The 25,809-nt window shown below is 54.0% G+C and overlaps 1 protein-coding gene across 1 annotated transcript in view; it reads left to right on the forward strand.

The window, feature by feature from the left end:
- The first annotated feature begins 3,315 nt into the window (after positions 1–3,315).
- Positions 3,316–25,809, forward strand: part of MEF2D (myocyte enhancer factor 2D) — a 35,995-nt gene continuing 13,501 nt past the window's right edge. Inside the window, exons 1-6 of the mRNA XM_012808657.2 lie at positions 3,316–3,674; positions 20,435–20,622; positions 21,485–21,688; positions 23,435–23,572; positions 24,530–24,740; positions 25,500–25,556. Of these exons, the coding sequence (XP_012664111.1) occupies positions 20,569–20,622; positions 21,485–21,688; positions 23,435–23,572; positions 24,530–24,740; positions 25,500–25,556 (664 nt within the window). The 5' untranslated portion in view covers positions 3,316–3,674; positions 20,435–20,568. The remainder of the gene's footprint in view (positions 3,675–20,434; positions 20,623–21,484; positions 21,689–23,434; positions 23,573–24,529; positions 24,741–25,499; positions 25,557–25,809) is intronic.

Below are 25,809 nucleotides of genomic sequence, written 5' to 3' on the forward strand. Positions count from 1 at the left end.
GAGTCTCCTGCCTCTGCCTCCCAAGTAGCTGGGACCACAGGCGCCCGCCACAATACCCGGCTATTTTTTGGTTGCAGCTGTCATTGTTGTTTGGCGGGTCTGGGCTGGATCGAACCTGCCACCTTTGGTGTACGTGGCTGGCGCCTTAGCTGGTTGAGCTATAGGCGCCAAGCCCACACAAACTTTTTAAAAGACTTCAGTGGGCCTCTAAATGTCTCATTCCTAGGGGATTTTTAGAGCACAGTTTTGGGTTGTTAGTTAACTTTCCTTTTGGAAAGATAAGTAGCCCAATGGGGAGGGGGAAAAATAGGAGCCAGGCATCTGAGATGGATCAGGCATTTTCTACCCAGAGGATTCTGGGATAGGTTCAGGGGCCAGAAGTAAAAGAAAGTCACTTTCAGGAAGTCCTTATTTCAGGGATCTAACTTCTAGCAACATTACTCCCTAGACTCTTGTGGTCCATGAAAAATCAAGACTTCATATTTGTTATTCTTCCTCTCTCAAGAAGTTTTCTCCATATCCTAAGTTCTATCCCAGTTCTAGTGTCAGCCTCTCCTACTCAGTTTTCTTGTGAATTATGTTTGTATCTGGGGGAGAGAGTCGTGTGCCTGCATGTTCCATCTCACCCAGTGAGCTTTTCCCTCCCCTCTCTTTTTTTTTTTTGAGACAGAGCCTCAAGCTGTCCAGCAACCTCCAACTCCTGGGCTCAAGCCAGTCTCCTGACTCAGCCTCCCAAGTAGCTGGGACTACAGGCGCCCGCCACAACGCCTGGCTATTTTTTGGTTGCAGCCATCATTGTTGTTTGGCGGGTCTGGGCTGGATTCGAACCCGCCACTTTAGGTGTGTGTGGCTTGTGCCTTAGCCACTTGAGCCACAGGCGCCAAGCCCTCCTCCCCTCTCTTTTGTTCCAGGCCCTTTAAAAACCCTCCCCAGGTGACTCAGCTTCCTTCCTCATTCCTTTTGTTCAGGACCCAACATTCCAAGACTGAGGGAACCAGCCAGCCAATCATAACCCTGGAAATGCTGCCTCAGGCTTGAGATTGGCTAGAGCTGTGGTTGGCGGGAAGGTCACCACACTAATATATAAGAAGTTGAGGACTGGGTTTTTGCAAATTGGTCGTAGGAAGGAATTTGTTCTGGGGGTGCTTATGTTTTTGGAGAGAATCCTTCCAGTAGAGCTGAAGCCAGCTCTCCCTGGCTTGGAGAGCCTCAAAACTGGAGGCAGGCTGAGAACCCAGCTCTGTTGGTCTCCTGGGAGCTTGCCTGTCCCCTGCCAAATTCGGTTTTTTGGATTTTTCCCTGGATCTGGGACCTTATGGTCTGAAGGCTGTGTTCTCAGGCCTGTTCCTAAGAAGTCTTTTACAGCAGCCCTGGATCCCTCCAGTCTCAACATTCTGCTTTCCCAACGTCGGAAACAGCCGGAAAATAAACACCCTGATGACTAAACGGTTTCTCTAGCTAGAGCCTAGGGAAGCACTAAAAATAGAGGCCACAAGTGAGGGGAGGTTCCCCACTTGAGGGGGGAGGCACTTTCCCATCCTGCTACTGCCACAGCCTCAAACCTGGCACAAGTATCTGTTCTTCTCCACGTCCTTGGGAAAGGGGCAGATGGGCTCCCTCTGCCTACCCTGAAGTCTTTTGGGCAAGCTAGTTCTGCCTAGCAAGGAGAACTGACATCTTCTGGTGTTGGGAAGCTTGTCTCCCACATTCAATGAGAAAGTGGAACATTGCATAAATCAGGTTTTGGGGAGAAAGTGGAACATCGCATAAATCAGGTTTCCCGAAAGAAGGGTAGGTAAAAGCGGTCAGAAACTGAGGCCAAGGAAATAGGAGCCTCCAACCTGTTTGCACAGCACCATCTAAGCTTGCCTCCTTTGAGGTTTGCATGGACTAACAAGCCTTAAGGAGTCTTTCGGACCAGCCTTTGGTCCAAAGGTCAGAGTTACTATAATGCAGCATGAGGCAATCCATGTATGCGAACTAATAATCTTCACATCAATTTGTAAGAGTTAGGTACTATTATCATAGTATCCATCTTATGAGGAAAACTAAATAATGTGCATGTGTTGACAATTAATGAAGTGTGGAGTAAGGATTCAAACCAAAGCAACCCTGCTGCAAAGTTGCTGTTTCTAACCACCATGACACGTTCTCTCTCTCCCCATATACTTTGCTCTCTCCATCACTAATCCAGAACTGAGTCTTTGTGCGGTGAATCAGACCCAACTAAAAGAAATCACGGTGTATAAAGGACCGAGTACCCTTCTCTTCTGCAAGGTTCTTTGAGATCTAAGTCAGATTCAATCATTTCCTCAACTCTAGGTAGAAAACATCAGGACTTGGAAGTTGTCAGGGGTGCTAGAGAGGAAGCCTGACGGGGCAGTTGTCCAGTAGCCATGGCACCTGGACAACTCCTGTAATAGGGCATTTAAAGATTCACCACGCCCTGGGGCAATCAGAAATTAAAAAAAAATGTTTTAAAGGGCTACTGCTGCTTCTTTAGTAAAATGCTTGTGGGTGTTTCCTGTGCGGCGGGTGTGTGTGTGTGGGGGGGGGATGAGGTGGTATTAGGGTCCCTCCCCTTTAAATTGTCCCCTCGGCAGTAAGTGCTCTGAGGCAGGCCGCAGGCACTGGAGATTAGGTCACCCAGGAACTATGAGCTGTCGCTTTAAGTTGCAGGGCGTCTGCCTAGCAGAGCCCAAGGAAGGGAGGGGGCCGTCACAGGTAGAGGGAGCAACTGAGCTGGCTAGGTAACTCCCTCCAAGAAAAGAACGTCTCCCTTTAAGTGGGGCTTTGTTACACACCAAGTAGGGGAGAGGAGATCTTTCCAACACTTACAGTCTCCCCTCAATTTATCTGTTTAGACTCCCATCTACCAACTCTCCCGGGGCAGGGGTGGGGAACGCCAAGGTGGCGTGCGTGTCCGTGAGAGTGTGCGTGTTGCTCTTCGGGCCTCCCGGGACAGGATCCGCTCGAGCGCGGGAGGAACCGCGTTAGGCGGCCGCCGGCGCACGGGGAGGGAGAACCGAGGCGCGGGCCGATCCCTTTAAAGGCCTTTGGGTCTCGCCTCCCTACTTTGCCTCGCTCAGTCCCTTCCTTCCTCCCTCCCAGCAGGCGGAGGGATCTGCTTCTGCCGGCGTCGCAACCTAGTCCGGGAAGGTGGCGGGGTGGAGGCTGGCCCGGCCCAGCCCGGCCCGGCAGCCGGAGAGAAGCGAGGGGCGGGGCCGTGTTCTCGGTACCGCCCCTGGTCTCGCCCCGCCCTCCGCCCCCACAGGTTCCTCCCATTGGCCCCCCCGCTTGTCCGTCACTCCCACCCCCCACCCCCCCCCAGCCAAGCTAGGCTGAGCAGTGCCTACGTCGGCCTCGACTCCCGGGGGCTGGAGGAGTTACCTTTGGATCCCGAAAGGAGGAAGGAAGCAAAATATCAACAACAGCCGAGGCGGCTTGGGCGCTCGGTCTCGGTCCCCAGCTTGCTCGCCGCCCGTCTGCTGGCCCCCGCTCCCACGACGGGGGCCCGGGCCCCCCGGCGCCGCCCAGGGCCAGCGCGGACGCCGGCCTCATTTATTATTCTCTTCGCTCGAAGCTGCGGCTTCCAGGTGTTGAAGATCCCCCGGACAAGGAGCAAAGGCTACCCTCTCCCTGCCCTGACACCCCCTTTTCCCCAAGCTGGGCTGGTGAGTAGAGAAAAATAATGCGCCTGCCACTTTAAGAAGCCCCCTCCCCCACCCGGTCCTGGGGTTGGGGTGGAGGGTGGTCTTGACCGTCCCCCTGAGGGTGGGATGGGGTACCTCTGTGGGTTGCGACGAACTCGCGGAGCCGACTGTTTTCGTGCGGCGTTGGTGGGGATTCCATAGGGGAGTGCTTGTGCCAGGGGCTTGGCTGTAGGGAGACAAGTGGAGTGGGCTGTGATTTCCTCGGGTGTTCGGACTACGGGATGAGGACGGGAGGGGTGGGGGCGCGCCGGCCTGTTAGTCTCTGGGGGTTACGACGGTCTCTGAGTGGTCTGGGAAGGGGTACCATCCTCAGAAAGGGTCTTCGGTGACAGCCGGGAGCGACTGACATTTTAACAGCCGGCCCTCCCTCCCTCTCCCTCCTCTTGCCGCCTGTTCCCTCCTCCTTGGCCCGAAATGGTGCAGAAGGGGGCCTGGGAGGGCGGCGGGAGCCGCAGCTGTTTGGGAAGCGGGGGAGGGAGGGGGATGTTGTTCAGATGACACCCGGCCGGTGGGTTGGGGTGAGCTAGTGTGTGTGTCTCCCGGGCCATGTTTACCGGGTGCTTGTGGAGTTGGGACGCGGAGTCGCCACGGAGGTGGGCGCGCAGGACCCTTCCTTGGGACCTCCCAGCCCCACTTTCGAGACTCCTGATCTGGTTCGTCAGCAGCTCTAGCTGGAGAACTCCCTGGCCAGAAGTTTGCAGCTGTTTAACATCTAGGCAAGAGTTCTGCAGCCCGTCCTCACCTATGGCAGGCTGAACTGGGCTGGGCATGGGGGTCTAGGGAGTGTTGAGGGGGCTTTGGGGAGGGAGAGCCAGGGAGACCAAGATGCATTTAGTTCCCTACTCCAGGGCCAGCCTCCGTCGGTCCTGTCAGGTTGTCCCATCAGGCTCGCGTGGTACAGAGATGGAGAAAAGGCGCCCCCTCCCCCACCATAACCCGCCGACCTCCCCTCCCCCGTGAATCACGCTGATCCTCAGCAGCTTTTGGGGGGTCTCCTCCTGAAAGGGGGCTCCTAGTCATGGGCACGTTTGGGGCCATCGACTGGGCTATCCCAGGTTTGCTCTTCTGAGGGAGGCTCTCTTTGCCTCCCCTTTCAGGGTGAATGGTTGGTGACTGGGGAGGATACAATGGGTGGATCCTGTGTCCCCCTTTCCTATGCCCAGCCCTCCATTTGAGTTTTCCTCAGATGGTTTCCTTGGTTAGTGAGGGTGGCTCTTATTCACCCTCCCCCATCCTGTCGGTGGGTCTCTGCAGCAATTCAGGGGCCAGCCTGGACTATGGGAAGTTTGCCGTCTGGGTCCGTGACCTTGGGCTGCTGTGGCCTGGAGATAGGAGGGGAGCCCAGGCCAGCTTGACATTGGGCGTTTTGAAGTTAGAGAGCTGTCTACCTCTCACTCCCCTCCAAACCCTTAGTAAGAAGGGCTTAGTTGCTGAGGAGAGCATTGAAAAGGAGCATGTCTGTTCACAGATGTCCATCCGCTTGTGCCACTGGGTCACACCCGCCCCAGGACTTAGCCTGACTGTCTCAGCTCCCACGGCCTGCCTGGGAATGAATTTCCTTCCTGTGGTTTCCCAGTGTGTGGAACAGGAGATGGGGGTGGGGTGGGACCATTGTGGGAGTGGCAGAGGACCTGTTTATATGAGGTGATTGGGGGACACAGAGCTTATGTATATCTCTTTTCCCATTTTTCTCAGCACAGGCATTTGGGCCTTTGGGTCTCAGTGGTCATCATATTCTCTTTGTTATAACTCCCCTGCCCACCCCCCTATACCAAGTAGGCATTTTCATGATTGCTTTTGTATTTGTGTGCATGTATATTTGCAAGGGGAGGGGTCTCTGGTTTCTCTGGGGAAGGAAGGAGCTTTCACTGTCCTGTAGAGACCAGAGAGGTAGAGCTTTCTACCTGAGATCACACAGCACATCTGTGTCAGAGGTTTTGTCTTTCTACTCTTCCAGGCACAGCTTCGTAATAGGGAGAAACTCTGTGAAGGAAGACCTACAATCCTTGTCCTTGGAGGCCATGATCCAAGGAGAGACACAGGACCCAGAGGGCATCATAACCCTTGTGTGGAAGGATGTGCATGAGGGAGTTGGCTAGAGTGTCTGCTATGTCCAGTGTCTGAAACGGTGGAGAATTGGAAGGGCGGCAGGTGCTGGCCATTGTCCATCACACGCTGTGCCTGGTACCCCTGAGCTGGAGGACCGGGGCCTTCTGGCTCTGCCCTGCTTGTCTCCTGGCTCTTCTCGTAGGTTGGGAGATATGATAGTCTTTCTGGCTGCTGTTACATAATCTCTCTCCAGCAGGGTGGTTTTTTTTTTTTTTTTAAATCTTCCCTGGGTCTTTCCTGGGAGGTATGATGGGGAGGAGAAGGAGGAGAGAAACTCCTCAGGTTGGGGGCCAGAGGAACAGCGGCAAGAGCCTGGGGAGAGAGTACCCTTCCCCTTAGAGGGCCTTATAGTGAGGCCTTATGGATTACAGCCCAGCCCTTTGTACCTTCCTCCCCTGATCCTAGCCTGGGCAGGTCCTTCATCATTGTCATTCCTGGCCCTGGTGTCCCCACAGGGGCCAATCTTCTCTTCCTGGCCTTCCTGGTTGGCACTGGGTCCAGAATCTCAGTGCTTTCCTCAGCCTGGTGTGGGTCCTTATTGGGTACTTTGCCATCCACCTGTGTTATCTCCATGAGGACAAGGGGAGTCCAGTGACAAAGGGGTGGGTCCAGCATTTCCTTGGTTGTATTTGAGTTAGGTCCCCTAATTCTCTGCCCCTCTAGTCCAGAGAGTTGGTAATGGCCTTATTGGAAGAGAGAAGTTGATGGGCTGTGAGTAATATAGGTTTTGACCTCTTAGATACAAGTCATAGTTGGTGCTCACCTAGGCTCTGTAAGTGGGTATGAGGATCAGATGTGGGTCCAGAACCCATCATCAGGGGTCAGATTCTGGGCCTGTGGCATTATGGTCCCCACCCCTTGGGACCATGGCTGGGACTCTCCAGGCTATTTGAGGCAGTTATCTCCCTTTTACAGGGAGAGAGGCGATGATGGTAAGGCCAGCATAGCCTCAGCATCACTATAATCTCTAGTGGCTTTTATGAGCTAGTCATGGGGCCACAGCCTGGCCACCCAGCTATCCTTCTGTCCTAGTTTGGTGACTTACTCATGAGGGGAGAGGGCAGTGTTAGGTGCTAGGAGTTGTATTCTGGAAGCAAGCATCTGGCTGTGTTGTGGTTGATGTTGCCCTGTCTATGATTATGGCAGGCAGGATGGAGCTTAGATTTCAGGAAGAACTTCCTAGGTTGCCAGGAGAAAGATGGCTCTGGCCTAGGAAAGGAGGGGATTTTTTTTTTTTTTTTGAGACAGAGCCTCAAGCTGTCACCCTTAGAGTGCTGTCGCATCACAGCTCACAGCAACCTCTAACTCCTGGGCTCAAGCGATTCTCCTGCCTCTGCCTCCTAAGTAGCTGGGACTACAGGTGCCTGCCACAATGCCCAGCTGTTTTTTGGTTGCAGCCGTCATAGTTCTTTGGCAGGCCTAGGCTGGATTTGAACCCGCCAGCTCAGGTATATGTGGCTGGCGCCTTAGCTGCTTGAGCCACAGGCGCCGAGCCGAAAGGAGGGGATCTTAAAGCAATTTCTTCTCTAGTATCTCTACTGAAAGGCCTTGACCTTTGGCCTAATGGGCTTGGTGCCTTTTGGCTCCTAGAATTTTTATTTTCTTTTTTCTTCACCTGCTGGGGCTAAAAATATTTTGAAGAGTTTGTTTTAGAACAGTGGGGAGCTAGTCTTTCAGCCCCTTTCCTCCAGAAGAGGGGCTAGGTTGGGGTCTTGCATAAGGTAGCATGTCCAAATGCACCTGGCAGGCCAACAGCATGTACAGCGCACACTTGTGAAGGTGCAGTGCGTGCACATTCTGTGGACACCCACAGAGCAGCTGCCGCCCTGCAGGAGGTGGGGGTAGCGAATGGCAAAGATGATTAAAGGATTGGAGACTGGGGATGGGGATGAGAGAACCGGAGGCAAGAAGGCGAAGGGCACAGCAAGAACGCTGAAGAGAGAAGGGCTGACTGGAGCAGGAGGGATTGAGGTTAGACCACAGATGGGCAGACGGGTCCCTGTCTGCGAAATAAAGAGCATGACTTGTGAGTCAAGGAGCCCTGGCAGACTTCCCTCCTTGCCCCTTACTCCCCTCCCCTGTCTCTCTCTGTGGTTCTGGCCCATCCTGCCTCTACCCCTCACACTGACCCTGCGTGCTTGTGTACATCACTCCTGTTGGCCAGATGTACGGGAGTTTCACCTTTTGGTGATCAGAACACCTGGGTGTTTTGGTTTGTCTTGCTGGTCTCTGTTGCCTTCCTCACTTTGAGCAAGGCCACTCTGAGACTTCAAGGCTGCCTTGAATCCTCCGGCATTTGTGGCAAGTACTTGGCCTAGGTGATTCCTAAGGCCCTCTTCATCTGGGTTTTTCCTTTTCCTGAGGCCTAGGCCATAACTTTCCCTTCCTGAGAGCCAGTCCCACTTCTGATCAGTACTGGCTGGTGAAGAGACAGGGGTGCTGCCTGTTGACTCCATGTAGGTCCCCCCATACCCAGCCTGGAGGTGGGAAGCAGATCTCTCTCCTTTTTGCTGTAGGCTGGAAGGGGGAAGGACTTGTCCGAAGCTCTGGCCTGTTGCTGGCCACACCCAGGCGGGACCATATTTACTCACTTAAACTAACCCTCCCAAGAGGCTCTGGACTCTCGCCTGGTCACTGACCTTGGCTTGGTGCCTCTGGCTGGGTGCTCTTGCCACTCCCCTAGGGGTTGTGCAGACCAAGAAAAAATATAGAGGGAGCTTTTTTTGTCCCCTAGTCAAGGGAAATTTACCCTCAGGCATTACCCCACTCACCCAATTTTCCAATATACTTCAGAGACCAAAAACTAAAACTTTTGAAATCCCTGGGAACGGGAGGAAGGATGCTCCCATTTGTTGTGTCCCTGTGTGCCATGTTCTGTGCTGGACATGGTCACAAGTTAAGACTATTTCTCTTCACAACTGTTTTTTTTGAGACAGTTTTATTATGTCACCTTTGGTAGAGTGCCTTGGCATCACACCTTGTAGCAACCTCTAACTCTTGGGCTTAAGCGATTCTCTTGCCTCAGCCTCCCAAGTAAATGGGACTATAGGCCCCCGCCACAACACCCAGCTGTTTTTTATTGTTCTTTTTTCAGTTTTTGGCTGGGGCTGGGCTTGAACCCGCCACCCACACCCACCCCCCCACCCCGAGTATATGGGGCTGGCGCCTTGCTCCTTGAGCCACAGGCACTGCCCTTTTTTGTTGTTGTTGTAGTTGTCATTGTTGATTAGCAGGCCCAGGCCGGGTTTGAACCCGCCAGCCCCTGTGTATGTGGCCAGCACCCTAACCATTGAGCTACGGGTGCCAAGCTTCCACAGCTGTTTTTATAATTGGGAAACTGAGTCTCAAAGATTTAAGTGACTTACCCAAGCTTCCAAGTTAGGAGGTGTTTAGGGTTTTGTCTGAAGTTGAAGGAGCAATCCTGTCCTGCTGGAGGGGCTGTGGAAGTGGAGAGAAGGCCAAGGAGACCTGAGAGGATGAGGAGGACCAGGTGAGGGAAAAGATAAACCTAACAGGATTCCTTGGCAAAAGGCAGAAAATTAGGACTTGGTGGCAATTTGAGGAAAGATTTTGCTTAGAATCCCTGATAAGGTATTGTCTTCTTTCTGATCTGATGACTTGAGAAAAATGCCCCCAAAGCAGAGGTTGAGGGCAGGCACAAGTGACACTGAGAGACCCCCTCCTGGGTACCCACTAGTATCCCCTTGAGCTGCTGCCTGGGATGGATAGGGAGAGAGACTAGAGTGGGAAGGCTTGGGCCAGAAGAGGCTGGGCTGCTCTGAAGCCAAGGTGGCTATGAGCCTGTGAGGCTCAGAGTTGGTGAGTCTGCCCTGGAAGGAATGCTGTAACTCCCAGGTGGAGGGAGTTGCCCCTACTCCCATCAGGTCAGGAGAAGTGCTGTGGTTAGCAGTCAGCCTACCTCTGCTACTTATTTCTGGTGACCTTGGGCAAGTCCCTATCTATCTCTGAGTTAGTTTCTACCTGTGAAAGGGAGATAGTGCTACCTCCCTCATATGAGAGAGGAAGGAAGCTCAGTGGGAAAAGTGTGGTGGGTACTTTCTTCCAGGCTTTTAGTCCCCAGCTGGGCCCAGGACTTGCCTGCCAAGGCAGCTGCCCAGCATAGCCTTATGTAGGTAGTGCTTCTGGTGTCCAGGGTAGGGACTGATGCACAGGGCTCGGTTTGACCCTGGGATGGAAGGGGCGGGGGGCTGATCCTAGCTGTCTCCCCCTGGTAGAACCTTCCTCTGTACTCTTCTCCCCATGAGTATGACCAGTTCTGTCTGGCCGCATGCTCACTCCTCAAGACTTCCTCCTCTGCAGCTTCACTAGCACATACCTAGTGCTAAGCTTGGGAGAACAAACAATAAAAGAGATCTCAGCCCCAAGCCTAAAGTGGAAACGGTGGGACGGTGTGTTCTCACCAGGGCAGGAGGGCCTGGTATATTCTCAGGGGGTCTTCCTACTCCAGCTGGAGCAAATAAATTGGAAGCAAGGGTTGGAGCAGGGGGCCTGAAGGATGACTTCAAACCTCAGATTTTTCCCTTTGGTACACATGTATTCTGTGCTTGGTGAGGGATGATGGAGAGGGTAGACCAGGAGGATGGACTAATTTTTTTTTTTTTTTTTTGAGACAGAGCCTCCAGCTGTCCCCCTGGGTAGAGTGCCGTGGCATTACAGCTCACAGCAACCTCCAACTCCTGGGCTCAAGCGAGTCTCCTGCCTCCGCCTCCCAAGTAGCTGGGACCACAGGCGCCCGCCACAACGCCCGGCTATTTTTTGGTTGCAGCCGTCATTGTTGTTTGGCGGGTCCGGGCTGGGGATTCGAACCCGCCACCTTAGGTGTACGTGGCTGGCGCCTTAGCCTGTTGAGCTATAGGCGCCGAGCCGGACTAATTTTAATGGGGTGCTTCACACATCTGCCACCTCCCTGACCTCTGAGCCCCTTTCCCCAGCCCTCACAGCTGCCTGTTCTGTGCTGACTCCCCTTATGAGTACCCCATGGCAGGCCCTGGGGGCCCCTGCTGGCTGGGTGGGGACAGGTGTCCTGGCCCAGCTGCTCCTTCTTGTCTACCCCACCTGTCAGCCTTGGGTTGGAGAGCTGGGAGGGTGGACAAAGAGGAGCCCCTCAGCTCCTCACCTGTTCCTGGGGTTAGGGCCTTGGTTGTAAAGTACAGCAGAGAGGTCAGGAGTAGACAGCAGGCAGGACTTCCCCAGAGGAGGGATAGCTCCAGATCATAGGAATGGCAGGGAAATCTTGGTAGGTAGACGTCTTTGTTGGCTAAAGTCACAGAGTCTTTACACAGTATTCTTTTTTTGGTGGTGGTGGGGACAGAGTCTCACTATGTCGCCCTTGGTAGAGTGCTGTAGCATCACAGCTCACAGCAACCTCAAACTCTGGGGCTTAAGCAATTCTCTTACCTCAGCCTCCCAAGTAGCTGGGAACTGCCACAACGCCTGGCTATTTTTAGTTGCAGTTGTCGTTGTTGTTTAGCTGGCCCAGGCTGGGTTCGAACCCACCAGCCTTGGTGTATGTGGCCAGCGCTATAACCACTGTGCTACAGGCACTGAGCCAATTTACACAGTATTCTTATCTTGAGGGTGAGATGCCAGGTATTGGGGAGGGGCACAGGTATGGGGGCATGTATTTCATAGCCTTGTGCAGGTACTGTTCCCTACTCCTTTTCCTTTGGGCTCCCTCAATCTGGCTGGGCATCTTAGCCTCAGCTGGCACCCTTCCTGAAAGCAGCAAGCTAATCCTATAAGAGCTGCCTGGCTGGCCCCTCAGCAGGCCCACACAGCCACAGTGCCCGCCCTCCTCTGCCAGGGGCTTAGAGGACTGTCCTTTCAGTCAGAAGGAGACCCAGCCATTGCCCCAGCGGCCTCTTTAAATCCTTGGTGGCTTCTCGAGGTCATGATGTCTCTAGGAGGATTTGCTGTCTCTGATTGGATTGGCCTCTTTCAGGCCCCCTCCACCTTCCAACCCTTCCCTCAGAACTGGTGCTGGCCAGTCTGAGGCCTCAGTTCCCTACTTTTGTGTTCTCACCCTGGCAGTCAAGGCTCAGACCCCCATCATCTGTTTCAGCCAGAAGAGCCCTGCCTCTGCTCTACAGATGAGAAAAAAGGATCTGGCTTCTTTAAACAAGGGGACAAACCACTGTCCTGGAGGAGAACACCCTTCTGAGACTGTCTACTGCCTGTCTCTCTCCATTTTTTTCCTCTTAAGCCTCCTCTTCCTTTGGACAAGTGCCCATGCTCATCATTACTCCATGTCCTCATTTCCATGGGAAGTCCCTCCCTTGATCTAACCATCAGCCCACCCACTGCAATGGCAGGCAGCCCAGACCTAGCACTGGTGGCATTAGGCTTATCCCAACGGCTCTCAAGCTGACCCACCCCCAAGGCCCCAGCTGCCACTTTCACTTCTGTCTCCTGAGACCCCAGAGGGAAGTTGGGTGGGGAGGTGGAAGGTGACACACTAACCGTCCCAACTGCTCCCACCTCTCCTGAGCTGAGGCTTCTAATGGCCAGAGGCCCCTGTCTACCACTTTTGTCTAGATGACCAAAATGGGCTTAAGCTGTAGTGGAAAAGGATGGCAGTTAGGTAGCAGGAATGACTTCCCAGGATAAGAGACACTGCTGGGCTTCATGTTTCAGAAGGTATGGGCAGAAGTGTGGCTCCTGTAACTGGACAGATGGAGGTCACACTCCGAGGTGGGCAGGAGATTGCTTGTCTCCAGCTCCCATTGGTTGGAGCACAGTGCTGGGGCCTCATGCCCTCCCACGTATCACCAGCTGCCATGCTTCATTGGGTGGCTTCTGACAAAGCAAGTTTGAGCCCCAAAGACTACTTTGAGTCCTGGGACTTAGCTCTGAGAAGTTTACTCTGGAGTTTTATATCCACCCTCCCTGCAGTGCTAAGGCATCCTTCTCATTCTGCATTCTGTGGGTGGATTTTAGAATTGGTGATAGAAATAAAAGTAAAGGCAGCTCACCTCCACCCTACTGCTGCTGCTCCAAGTTTGGCAGTAAGAAGGGGATTGGAATTCTTTTCCTGGGGAGCCCCCAGTGAGTGATAGAAACATCGTACTGTACCCCATGAATCTTACCAAATTCCTCCTGTGATTTCACCCTCACCTGCATTCCTGCCTAAACAAGAATGAGGACCGAGCACTCCAGACTGTATCACTGAAGGTAATTATAAATTCAAGGATGCTTTCTGAGGGAGAAATAATGGAAGCAGTAGCCTGAAGTGCTGAGAACTCCATTTGGGGTCCATAAGTTCCTAGGCATCCTGGGTAGGGGTACCTAGGTCCTGGAGTGGGAAGTTGAGTCTGAAGGAATAAGGTCACAGACATATGTAAATTCTCATGCAAAAGAGAGGTGATGAGTCATTGCTGCTCAGCCTGCTAGGGCACAGTAGGAAGCAAGGCTTGGGCTTGGGGTCTAGAACTGGCCCCACCAGTGACTGTGACAGTGACTTTGGGTCAGTCACTGTTTGGTAACCAGCAGCACAAGGCCCCAAACCTGGGTCTGATAGGCATTCCAGATGTGTAAGGGGATTGAGCCTCTGCCATGAGGGCCTTATATACCCCACCTGGTACTTGACCAGGCTGACTGTGAACTTTTGTCACTTGCTGGCCATCCATTGGGAGGTACTATTTAGAAAGCACTTGTCCTTCACCAGCCCCATCCCTATTCTCTTCTGGCACCCACATTGCCTTCCTCTCCAGCTGGAAGCTGAAGGACCCAAGCAGGCCATATCTTTGGTTACCTCTCCTTGGAGTCACACAGTTACAACCTCCTTTCTTTTTGGGCCTCTCCAGAGACACAAGAACAGGTTGTTTGGGTTGGAAGGGCACTTGAGCACTTAGTCCTTAGCTGACCGTAACATTGGCCAGTGACAGCGACTTATTCAAGGTCATTAACTGAGTTAGAGCCAGAGCAGGAACTAGAACCCAGGCCTCCAAAATCCCAGTCTAGAGGCTCCTATTCGCCAGAGCTATTGGTTGCCCTGCCTTATCTGCCACTTTTCTACTAGGAGTTAATCTCCTTTTGCCCCTTTCCCCCAAGTACTTTCTGAGATCAATCAGGGTAGCTCTAGGACAGGGGTTCTCAAACTTTTAAAACAGGGGCCCTGTTCACTGTCCCTCAGACCATTGGAGGGCCGGACTGCGGGCCCCTGCTTGAGTACGCACAGCAGGGGCACAAACACCCAAGGGTCGGATAAATGTCCTGGGCGGGCTGCATGGCTGCATGTGGCCTGCAGGCAGTAGTTTGAGGACCCCTGCTCTAGGAACTTGTGTGAGGCGGGGTTTACTTAGGAGCCAGCTTAGTGGCCATGGGGGGAAGCCAGAGCTGGGTGGGAGGTGCTGACAGGGGTGGGGGTGGGGGCAGGCTGCTGCCTCCATAGGGAGCCTGACAGCCTCACAGTTGCTGCAGGAAGGATGAGAGCTAGACTACAGGAAGGACAAAGAGGGTGGGGAAGAAGTAGAGGAGGCTCAGGAGACAGACCCTCACTGCAGAGGCATCTTCTGAGCAGAGAACAGGATGACCCCATCCCAGGAGATTTGCCAGGGAGAAAAGGGTAGAACACCTAGGGTAGGGCATGGGAAAGTTGTCCAGTGGAAGCTGAGGGAGGACTCCTAGCCCTATTCTTCACATGGGTGCTAGTCTTGGCAAGTCAGTTCCTGTCCCTTTAGCTGAGGCTGTAGTGCCAGCCCCCCACTGGGATTCCTAGGGTGCCTAGGACCTAAGACTACTCCTCCAGGCCCAGCTTTCCTGGACTGCCCCTCCCCAGCCCGCCAACCCGCCCCCAGGTCCCCTGTTGGTGAGTTAAAATTAGCTCAGTGCCCAGGCTAAAAATAGCCCCTGCCCAGCCCTGAGGCTGCTGGACTGGGGGAGGGGAGTCCCCAGGGAGGGGAAGATGGTGGGAACTAGGGATTTGGGTAGTGAGTTTGCCAGACAGAACTTTGAAGGGTTGGAATTGGGGCCCTACCTTTGAGATCAGACACTAGAAGCAGTTGGGGGTGAAGAAAAGAGGCTGCCATAGAAGGGCGGAGATAGAGAGGGGCAGAGAGAATGGAGTCTAAGAGGGAGACCAGAGTGGAGTGGGGAGCGGGCCCTGCAGGAGGGCTGTGAGAATTAGCTGCATGTGGGATGAAGAGAGGGACAATTGGGGAAGGGGGGGCAATGGGCTCTGATTTGGCTCAGACTTCAGAGGAGTAAGGCTCCCACTTCCTTGGTGAAGGAAGGATGAACCACAGAAATATGTCTTTGGACCCTCTGCCTGAGTGTTGGGGGTGTCGTCAGGTTCACCTCCCACACAGTCTCCCAGAGCTGCTCAGCATGTGTGCTTTGAGGAGAGAGGTCCAGGCCTGAGGTTCAGAGAAAAAAGAATGGCAAGGAAGGTTGTATGCCCTGGGCATAGGATGGGAGTGGAGGCGAGATGGATTGAGCTGGGTAGCCTGGTCCTTGATGCTGCCCCTTGCCCTCAAACGGCTTGCCTGCCCTTGAGAGAGTGCCAGAGCCCAGAGCCACCCTCATTGAGGTGCTCCTTCTGAAGCCGTCCCTGGGCCTGGTCCAGGCCCCCAAGGGCCCCTTGCCTCTCCTGCCATCTCCCTGTGTGGGACCTGCCCCTCCCTCATCTGTTGGCTGGACTGCAAGTTCTCAGAAGGCAGGGGTGGTGTCCTGTCAAATTGTCCCCTAGCACCAGCTGAGTTAGAATCCTGTGAGCAGTTGCTGACCCTGTCTCTGGGTCTCCTTCCACCTGCTGCCATCTGACTCTTTGTCCCTGTTGATCTCCCACTCCCCTGTCTGCCTCTACCCTGCACTCTGCCTTCTGACCTCCCTGCCTCTTTTTCTGTCTGTATGTCTGTCCCCCTCTGCCACCCTCCTCTGTGTCTGTCTCACCCACGCCTCCTCTCTCATTACTGAGCAGGCTGCTTGAGGCCGCCTGACTGTGGGGGTGACAGGTGGATTGGATTGTCACCCCCTCCCCCAGCGCCTGCTGCTTATTTCATGCCCTGCAGCCCAGCCACAGGGAAGGGGCGGGAGGAGGGATGACAGCTGTCTCCAGCGCCTCCTGCCTTCCCCTCCAGTCCGCAGCCTGCAGCCTGGAGCAGCCTGGGAGGGAGGGATGAAGGACTGCCTAATGAGTGCTCCCTCTCTCACTTTCTGAAGAGCAGGTTGAAGCCCAGGGCTCTGTGACACAGGGCCACTCCCTCAGCCTCTCTGAGCATCTGCTCCATTTTGACCTGGGCTGGTGGGAGAGCTCTGGAAGCAGATGTCCTGTCTTTCCTCTGAGCCTCAGGGTGCTGGGATAGGGGTGGGTATAAGTGGAAAGTTGTGGGAGGAGGAGCTGGAGGGAGCCATTGAAGGGCTTGTCCTATACCAGCCCCCCCCCCCACATACACACAGCTCTGCTGCAGCTGCAGTTCCAGGGAGGCTGCCCTGACCGCTCACCCCTCACCCTGGGCCCCAGGCCACCCTCACACAGGAACTGAGATAGCATCATTCTGAAACCTGAGAATGGTTTGAATATTGCTCAGGTACCAAGAGGTGTGACCCTGGAGGGAGGCAGAGGCCTGTTTCTTCTCCCCTGCCCCCTCCAAACCATCCCCCTTTAGGGTACGTTTTGCATGTCATTTGTACCTCATTTGCAACCTGCAGGTTCCAGTTGGGTCTGTAGCCCCTGCTTGGAAAAATGACTAAATGTCGGGCTCCACAGTCTCTATCCCCTTAGCTCTCCCTTCTGGCTGAGGTTGCTTTCAGAGAGGCCTCCTGTGCTGTGTCCTCCCTGCTCTCCATTTGCAAAGGCTTCTCAACCACTCTTCTCCACAGGGGGGGTCTGCACCTGCTTTCTTGTGGCCAGCCTAACTGCCCCTTCCTGCCCTCACTTTGCTTCTCCTGTCTCCATCAGGGGGGCCCTGCCTCCACCCGCCTCCACCCTACCACCTAAGAGATCCACCCTGCCCAGCCCTGCCCTGTCCATGGTTCTATGGGCATCAGAATCAAGCAGCAGAGCCTTTGAAGGGTTACTCTTGATGACACAGATGCTGCCAGCCCAAAGAGTCATATCTATGGCCTGAGCAGCCCTGGGACCATCAGAGGGGAAGACTGTTTTGGCCAACTCCCTATTTGGCAGCTCAAGACTTGCCAAGCTTTGGGCTCCAGGCACCAGGCAGAGTGGAGGTTGGAGGGTTGAAAGGGAAGCAGCCAAGGACCAGGTTATCCTAGAGAGCTTCCTGGAGGAATAAGTGGCCAGAAAGAAGAAGAATGGGGCCAGGCAAGGCTAGGGAGGAGAGACTCACATCTGGAGAACAGATGCCCAGGCCTGCTGGCATTTGGTTAGGTAATAAGGCAGAGGGCTAATTAAGGAGGTCCAGGTGTTCATTAGAATCTCCCTAATTGGGTAGGAGGGAAGCTTGGACAGGACAGGCCTTCACACCTTGGATGGGGTCAGCTTAGGGTTCCTTGTGCCCTCCTGGGCCCCAGCCACCCTTTTTCCTAAAGTCAGGGTTGCCTTGATGTTCTTGCCCCAGGGCTTTCAAAGACCCTGCAACAATTTGGAATGGAAAGCAGAAGGAAAGAGGTTAGTCCAGACTGAGCCTGCTTTGTAGGGGGGTTTATGACGGAGTAGGACGAAGAACTACCCAAGGCAGGGTGTCTCTTCCTCTGTAGTGTTGGCACAGAGGTGGGAGGCCTTGGGAAGCATGGACTTATAGAAAGTGCTTTGGGCTACCTTGGCAGGGAGCTAGGATGGATGGGGACTGGTATTTTTAACCCTGATATGTCTCTATCAGGGGATGCTCAGTGGGTCTCTATGACTTCCCTGCCTTCTCAGCCCTGATCCCTCTCACATCCCAGCTCCCCCAGCATGAGGCGGGGGTGGGGGGTGTAGGAGATCAGCCAGGGAGCTGGTTGCCAGGCGACAGTTGCCTAAGCAACCCCATCCTCTCCATCTCCATGTGCTCAGGGCTGCTCCTTAGAAGACTTTAGAGTCTCACCCTCAGCACCAGCCGACCTGAAGGTTGGGGAGGGTTGAGGAATGGGGTGGCAAGGATATTTAGAGAGTGGGTGGTGTCCAAATGGACAGCCTTCAGGACAAGCAGAAGTGTTCTAGTTTCACAGGAAGAGAGAGGAACTAATAACTGCAGCAGGACTGACAAGAGGTTAGACTGCAAGAAGGACTTTTCACAGGGTCACAGCAATGGACCTTTAAATAGATATTTCCTGAGCTCCTTCTTAGAGGAGATCCAGTAGTGTAAAAAACAGCTATGGTTCATGCCGTCATGAAACTTCAACTTTATTAGGGAAGCCAGGCATTAAACTGAAGCATGGCATTATAATTATTTACAATTGTGAATAGAAAGATTATAAGATGACTTTTCTGAGGGTTATGAGAAAGAGAGGTTGTCTCCTAACTTGAAGGAAGAGACAGCAGCGTTGGCCATAAGCTTACAGAGGTTATGTCTCAGCAAGAAGGTGCTTAGGAACAAAAGGTATTGGGGAGGCAGTAAGCGGGGAGGGAGGTAGATGCCTCAGCAGTACAGGAGCTACCAGGCCAGAGTGGGGGATCTCCAAGGCTGTGGGAGAAGATCATTTGAAAGAAGCCAGTCCTTCATAGCGCCCCAGCCCTGTGTTCCCGCCTCACCTTCCCTGCCAAGGCCCACACTGCAGTGTAGTCCTCAGTTGCTCTGGGGGACAGGGCAGAAACCTTTGGGTTAGAACCTTGGCAATGGGAATTCGGTAGGGATTGGGGTCTCAGGCAAGCTGGAGCTGGTTTGGGGCCACTCAGGGCACACCAGGATGTTGTTGGTGTTGTCCTGGGGCATCTTCAGGGAACTGTAGGAGGCCCAAGGCCCTTGGAGAACCTTGAGGAGGAAGTGGGGAGGAGTGTGTGGGGTCCTATAAGGCGGGAGAGAGTGGCCTTGGCCTTGTCTTCCATAGCTGCCCAGGGAGGGAGGCTCTTTTTCCTGCAGACCTGAGGGGTAGTCCTGTTCCTTGCCTTGTCCACAGGTACTCCCTCTTTCTTCTCTCCCTTCCCTCTGTGTTCAAGATGCTAAGGCTAAATATGGGTATCTGCTGTGGTACCTTAGAGGCCATGTCCGGTGGCAAGGCTCAAGGGACTCAGCTGTGTTCCACTGGCTGGGGCCAGGGGTCGGGGTAGTTCCCTGTCATCAAACGCCTCAGTAACTCCTCTGCCCAGATTGGAGGGTCAGTCCACAGAGCCCATCTCCGTGAACTCTGCACTGGAGTCTTGGGTGGGGTACTGTCAAGGGGAAGACTGGCCTTCTCTGGCTTCTCCAGCCCCTCCTAGGCCCCAAATAGAGTGGCTTTAGAGAGGACAGGCCCCATGCTCACTGCCATTGTTTGACCAAAGACTCCCTGGATAACAGCTAGAGGGGCTCTAAGGCTGTCCTGTTTGTCCATCTCCTAGCTCTGGCTGTGCTGCCTCTCTATGCCCCTCCATCCCCATGCCCCTCCAATCCCCTGGTGCTCCTCACAGTTGGGCAGCACAGGGCTCTGCGCCCTATCCTGCCTCTGGAATTGAAACTGTTGACCAGCGGGCCATGTAGTTCCATGTGTACTGAATGACGATTTCTCTGCCTGGGCCTGCATCCCCTGGCTGCCAGTGGTCTCACCCATGCGTCACTAGGCCCTATATTTTCTCTGTGTACCTTGATGGCAGATTAGGAGTGCTGCTTGTGGACTAGAGTAGGAGTCGGCAAACTCTGACCTTTGGGCTGAATCTAGTCCATGCCTGTTTTTGTAAATACAGATTTATCAGGTCACAGCCTTGCCCATGCTCCGTTGCATGTTGTTGTCAGCTGCTTTCATGCTACAGTGGCAGAGTTGGGTGGTAACAACAGAAACTTTATGGTCTGCAAGGCCTGAAATATTTACTATCTGGCCCCAAATTTGCCATCCTCTAGTCTAAGGAAATGGTATATGTGTTTGTTAAGCAACAAAACCCTTTCTTCAAACAAAAACCAGAAGCTGAGGCCCACTGAGTAAAAACAGGTGGGTGTGGAGGGTCTTATGGAAGGGGAGGTGGGGCTTTTGGATCCCCAGCCCTGAGACAGGTCCCAGGGCCTGGTGAGTCAGATGTAAGGACCACTGCTCCAGACCTGCTCTGATGTTTCTGAACTAGGGCAGCAGAGACACCCATTTTGGTGCCAGGTGTGTCATACTTGCTGCCTGCCGACTGGCAAGTGTGCATGTAGCCGGCTCTGCAGGGCTCCAAGATGGGAACCGCTTCTCTGGGCCAGAGGCAGCTAGAGAGCTCTAGTGTCTCTGCTTTGAGCAGGCCCTGGGAAGAAAGGAGCATGGGGCATTTTCTAAGACCCAGCCCAGGAGATCAATGTACTCTGTCTGACCTAGAAGCTAAGGGCAGCAGTGACTGCAGAGAGAGTCTGGGCGGAGTCCTAGGCCCTGGTATGAGGCCCAGTGTGTGCCTGGCTGTGGCATGGAGACAGTACTGCCTCATTTTGAGGGTGGGGGTTAGACACTGCCACCCTCCCAGGGGTGCTGTGAGCCTGGCCCATGGGCCGAAGAAGTGAGACCAAGAAGCAAGCTGATGCTTAGGGTCCTTTTATGATGCACCCTTCCAGGAGGCTGTGTGCAGCTGTCTTGCAGACCATGAACTGAGCGCCAGTCCCAGACTGTTCATGAGCACAGTGTGAGGTGTGCCGAGACCCACAGCCCGGCAAACCCCTCTGTCCAGCATTGAGGTCCCCCGGAGAAGATGGGGAGGAAAAAGATTCAGATCCAGCGAATCACTGATGAGCGGAACCGGCAGGTGAGTAAATCCTAGAAGTACATGGAGTAGGCTAGGGTGGAGAGCTGGCCTCTGTATCCACTCCGAGGCACTCTAAGAGGGTTTCCTTAGAGAGGGGAACTCTAGAAGCTTTTAGAGAGGGGGAAGGGCTATGGTTGGGAGAAGAGGAGCCCCCACTTTCTTGCAGCATTGTGTCCCAGAACTCAGAGCCTCATCTGCTGCTGCAACCAGGTGGGCTGTGTCCCACACTCAAGTCTTGGGCCACACTGAGGCACTCCCTCGCCCCTAAATGATTCCTTGCCCTCTTTTTTTTTTTTTCTTTTGAGACAGAGTCTCACTTTGTCACCCTTGGTAGAGTGCCCCGGTATCAGCTCGCAGCAACTTCTAACTCTTGGGCTTAAGCAATTCTCTTGCCTCAGCCTCCCAAGTAGCTAGGACAATAGGCACCTGCCACAATGCTGAGCTAGTTTTAGAGACGAAGTTTTGCTCTGGCTCAGGCTGGTCTCGAATCTGTGAGCTCAGGCAATCCACCTTCCTTGGCCTCTCAAGTGCTGAGATTACAGGCATGAGCCACTGCATCCGGCCTCCTTCCCCTCTTTGGCTTTAGGAAGCCCTCTACTCTTCTCTACTGACCTTTTCACTGCCCCCAGCATGGAGGTGTAGAGGTGTGTCTATCTGAATCCTCTCCCTTCAGTGTCCTGGCCATGTGTTGGTGGAGCAGTGGTAGCCTGCTCCTTCCCCAGACCAGGGACTCCTTAGAGCAGGGGCTGTCACCCTGGGAACGGGGACTCTTGGAGACAGGGGCTGTCTGGCTGCCTGTAGGCTGGGATTCCTGGGCACACCTTGACTGAGCCAGACTCGGCCATCTCCTACCTTCCTGCAGGTGACGTTCACCAAGCGGAAGTTTGGGCTGATGAAGAAGGCTTATGAGCTGAGCGTGCTGTGTGACTGCGAGATCGCGCTCATCATCTTCAACCACTCCAACAAGCTGTTCCAGTATGCGAGCACTGACATGGACAAGGTGCTGCTCAAGTACACGGAGTACAACGAGCCGCATGAAAGCCGCACCAATGCCGACATCATCGAGGTGGGCCCGCACCCAGCTCCACCACACCCATACTTGCCCCTGCACATGCCTGATGTGCCTGGCCTGCTGCAGCCCCCTGTGCACACCCAACCACTTCTTCTCATGCAAAGCCTGGGTCTGAGGAGGAAGCCAGGTTGCATACAGGCAAATTGACCCACCAAGCCCACCCCATCCCTCCCCGAGAGTATGTTTCTGTATCTGTCAGGCATGGCATGACCTCTTTCTACTCCATCTTCTCTCTCACTCTTTCTGTTTATGTCTTTCCACCTTGTTCCTATCTATTGGTCTGCTGCTACATCTGCCTCTCCCCTTATTTGTCTCTTTGTTTCCATGTCTCCTGCTCTGTCTCTGTTCCTTTGTGGGTCCCTGTAGTTCTATGTTCTGTTTTAAAGAGAGCTGGCATTGTGAACTATTGAAGGCATGAGGTTTGGAATTTAGCTCTGGCCTTTTCTGGTTACATGGCCTTGGGTAGATGCGTTGGCCTCCTGGAGCTTTGGCCTTTGGGCTCCCTGCACTTCGGTGTCCACCTCTGCAAAATGGACCCAGTGCCTGCTTTGAAGGGCACTGTGTGGATTGAACATTCCTGCTTCTCACACTGAGGTGTGTTTACCTGGGGAGTACAGAACTTGGAGTAATGAAGAGGGTGCTGGGAAGCCATAGGCCTGGTCAGAGATTTAGATGAAAGTCTCTTTTTTTGGAGACAGAGTCTTGCTCTGTTGCCCTGGGTAGAGTGCCCTGACATCGTATCTCACAGCAACCTCAAACTCTTGGGCTTGAGCAAGATTTCTGCCTCAGCCTCCTGAGTAGCTAGGATGACAGGCAACCGCCACAATACCTGGGCCTGGCTAATATTTCTATTTTTAGTAGAGACATGGTCTCACTCTTGCTCAGGCTGGTCTCAAATTCCTGAGCTCAGGCCATCCACCCATTTTGGCCTCCCAGAATGCTGGGATTACATGTATGAGCCACAACACCTGGTCTACTTTTTTTGAGACAGTCCCACTATGTCGCCCTCAGTAGAGTACTGTGGTATCACAGCTCACAGCAACCTCAAACTCTGAGGCTTAAGTGATTCTCTTGCCTCAGCCTTCCAAGTAGCTGGGACTACCCAGCTGACCACAATGCCCCGTTATTTTGTTGTTGTTGTAGTTGTTGTTTAGCAAGGCCTGGGCCAGGTTTGTACCCGCCAGCCCCAGGGTATGTGGTTGGCACCCTAACCACTGAGTTACGGGCACCAAGCTAGACCTGCTTGCCTTTATGTTAGAGAAAAGACTTACTCTAGATTAGAATGTAAAACTTAGCGTTCATTTTAAAGACAAAGCAAGTATCTGTCAGAATATTTTGAGCATGCTGAGGACAGCTTTGGGCTCTACTGCAGACCTACCAGGGAGCTTCCACAGCATCCCACTGTACTTTTCTGTATCATTCCTATGTCTGTCTCCAGGTCCTTCTCTCTCAACCCCATTTTTCCTCAGTACAGCCCAGGGATTGGGATGGAAAACCTCCCTAACTCCCGCCCAGGCTTAGCCCATCCCTGTGGAGCCTCTTCCCCACCTGCAGTGAAGTAATGTGTCCATTCAAGGTGCACTTTCCTTGAGTCCCCCTTGGTCCCTGTGTTCTGATGCCCCCCCAATCAAGCAGATCTCTGCAGGGTGCCCAGGGCTGTGCTCTCACTGTCGGTGGGGAGGGCTGGAAGGAGCTGGGGGAGGTGGTGGGGCCCTGGCCTGACATGCAGTGCGGTTACAGACCCTGAGGAAGAAGGGCTTCAACGGCTGCGACAGCCCAGAGCCCGACGGGGAGGACTCACTGGAGCAGAGCCCCCTGCTGGAGGACAAGTACCGGCGCGCCAGCGAGGAGCTGGACGGGCTCTTCCGGCGCTATGGGGTGAGCCCTACTCATCTCTGTCGCCACCACCCCTCCCCCCAGGCGCTGCACAAGAAGCACAGGGAATGTGAGAGCCCCGAGGTGGACGAGGTGTTTGCCCTGACCCCCCAGACGGAGGAGAAATATAAAAAGATAGACGAGGAGTTTGATAAAATGATGCAGAGTTATAGACTGGCCGTGAGTAGTCGCGGGGAGGAGAGCCCCGCCTGCATGGTGTGGCTTCGCGCCCTGCCCCAGCCATCGGCTGCCTCTGATGGGTGTTCTGCTCTGAGCCATGTTGGGGCTGTTAGTGACCACTGAGGAACCTCTGACCTTGGTCACGATAAGTCTGTGACCCTTGCCGAGACTTGTCTTGGGTGGAACATAAGCCGGAAAGGCCTGGAGTGTGCTTCTTACCAGCAAGAGTGTGTAGAAAACCCGAGATCCTTAGAGGACAGGAAAGCAGAATGTGCCTTTTGCCCAGATGTCTTTTTGGGGAGAGGCCTCCTTGGCCTCTGATGCTCCAGCCAAAGGCTTTTGGCACTGTTAGGGAAGTGGCAGGACTCCCCCTATAGTTGGCTGGTGGATGAGAGACTGCTGTGAGCCCAGTTTGCCCCAGCCCATGGAGCCAGTCTTAGCAGCCTTGTGTGTGTGGACTGGGTCTATACTCAGGGCCTCTAACCTGCCCCAGTGTGTCTTGCCTGGCTGAGGACTAACCTGCCTCCACTAGGGGTGTCCCTGGTCCTGCCTGCAGGGGCAGAGCCTTGCTCTCATTCTCCAGGCAGAGCTGGACCCCAAAGCTCTTCCCTGCTGGGAGTGGCAGGCAGGACTCCAAGAGGGCCCAGGGCAAGGACTCAAACTGCTGGTCCCAGGATGCATAGCCCAGAAATAGAAAACCCTTGCCTGCCCCCCAGGCAAAGTGGGCTCAGGGTAAGGGGTTGGCCTGTCCTGACGCTGCCTCTTCATCTTTCTGTCTAGTCAGCTGTCCCAGCCCCCAACTTTGCCATGCCTGTCACGGTGCCCGTGTCAAATCAGAGCTCACTGCAGTTCAGCAATCCTAGTGGCTCCCTGGTCACCCCTTCCCTGGTGACATCATCCCTCACAGACCCGCGGCTCCTGTCTCCCCAACAGCCAGCACTACAGAGGAACAGTGTGTCTCCCGGCCTGCCCCAGCGGCCAGCTAGTGCAGGTGAGTAGACTGGCAGGTGGTAGATGAGTGGAAATAAGGTGTAACGGAAACTTTGGGATTTTTTTTTTTTTTTTTGAGACTCTGTGCCATGGCATCATAGCTCACAGCAACCTCAAACTCTTAGGCTCAAGTGATCCTCTTGCCTAAGCCTCCCGAATAGCAGGGACTATAGGCCCCCACCACAATGCCTGGCAATTTTTTTTTTTATTTTTTTGCACATTTTGGCTGGAACTGGGTTTGAACCTGCCACCTCCGGCATATGGGGCTGGCACCCTACTCCTTTGAGCCGCAGGTGCCGCACCCCTGGCAATTTTTTTTTTAGAGACAGAGTTTTACTCTGTCACCCTTGGTAGAGTGCCGTGGCGTCACACAGCTCACAACAACCTCCAACTCCTGGATTTAGGCGATTCTCTTACCTCAACCTCCTAAGTAGCTGGAACTACAGGCGCCCACCACACGCCCGGCTAGTCTGGCATTTTTTTTTTAGAGACGGAATCTTGCTCTTGCTCAGGCTGGTCTTGAACTCCTGAGCTCAAGCAGTCCACCCACCTCGGCCTCCCAGAGTGCTAAGATTACAGGTGTGAGCCACCACGCCCAATCTGGGATTCCATTTTCAACAGGGCATATATCTCTTCACCCACCACAACAACCCTCATTCATGTGGTTCCTTCTCCTGGGTCCCCTCTTCCTGTTCAGTCCCCAGTACTTACTTTGGAGGGGGATAGGCCATCAGTTGTCATGGTTCTGTTTCTCCTCCAGGGGCCATGCTGGGGGGAGAGCTGACCAGTGCTAACGGCGCCTGCCCCAGCCCTGTCGGTGAGTGCAGCCAGCCGTTGCTGGAGTGGGGAAGTCTGCCTGTTCAGGGGCCCCAGGAGCCCTAGAGCCCAAGGACCAGAAAGGACCTAGATTAGAAGAGAGCAAAATCCCAGGATCTGAACTGGATAAAGAGGCAGAGGTTTTTTTTTTTTTTAGACGGAGCCTCAAGCTATCCCCTTGGGTAGAGTGCCATGGCATCACAGCTCACAGCAACCTCCAACTCCTGGGCTCAAGCGAGTCTCCTGCCTCAGCC

This window comes from Otolemur garnettii, unplaced genomic scaffold (assembly GCF_000181295.1).
Source record: "Otolemur garnettii isolate 467f Iridium unplaced genomic scaffold, OtoGar3 scaffold00091, whole genome shotgun sequence".
Classification (NCBI taxonomy): Eukaryota; Metazoa; Chordata; class Mammalia; order Primates; family Galagidae; genus Otolemur; species Otolemur garnettii.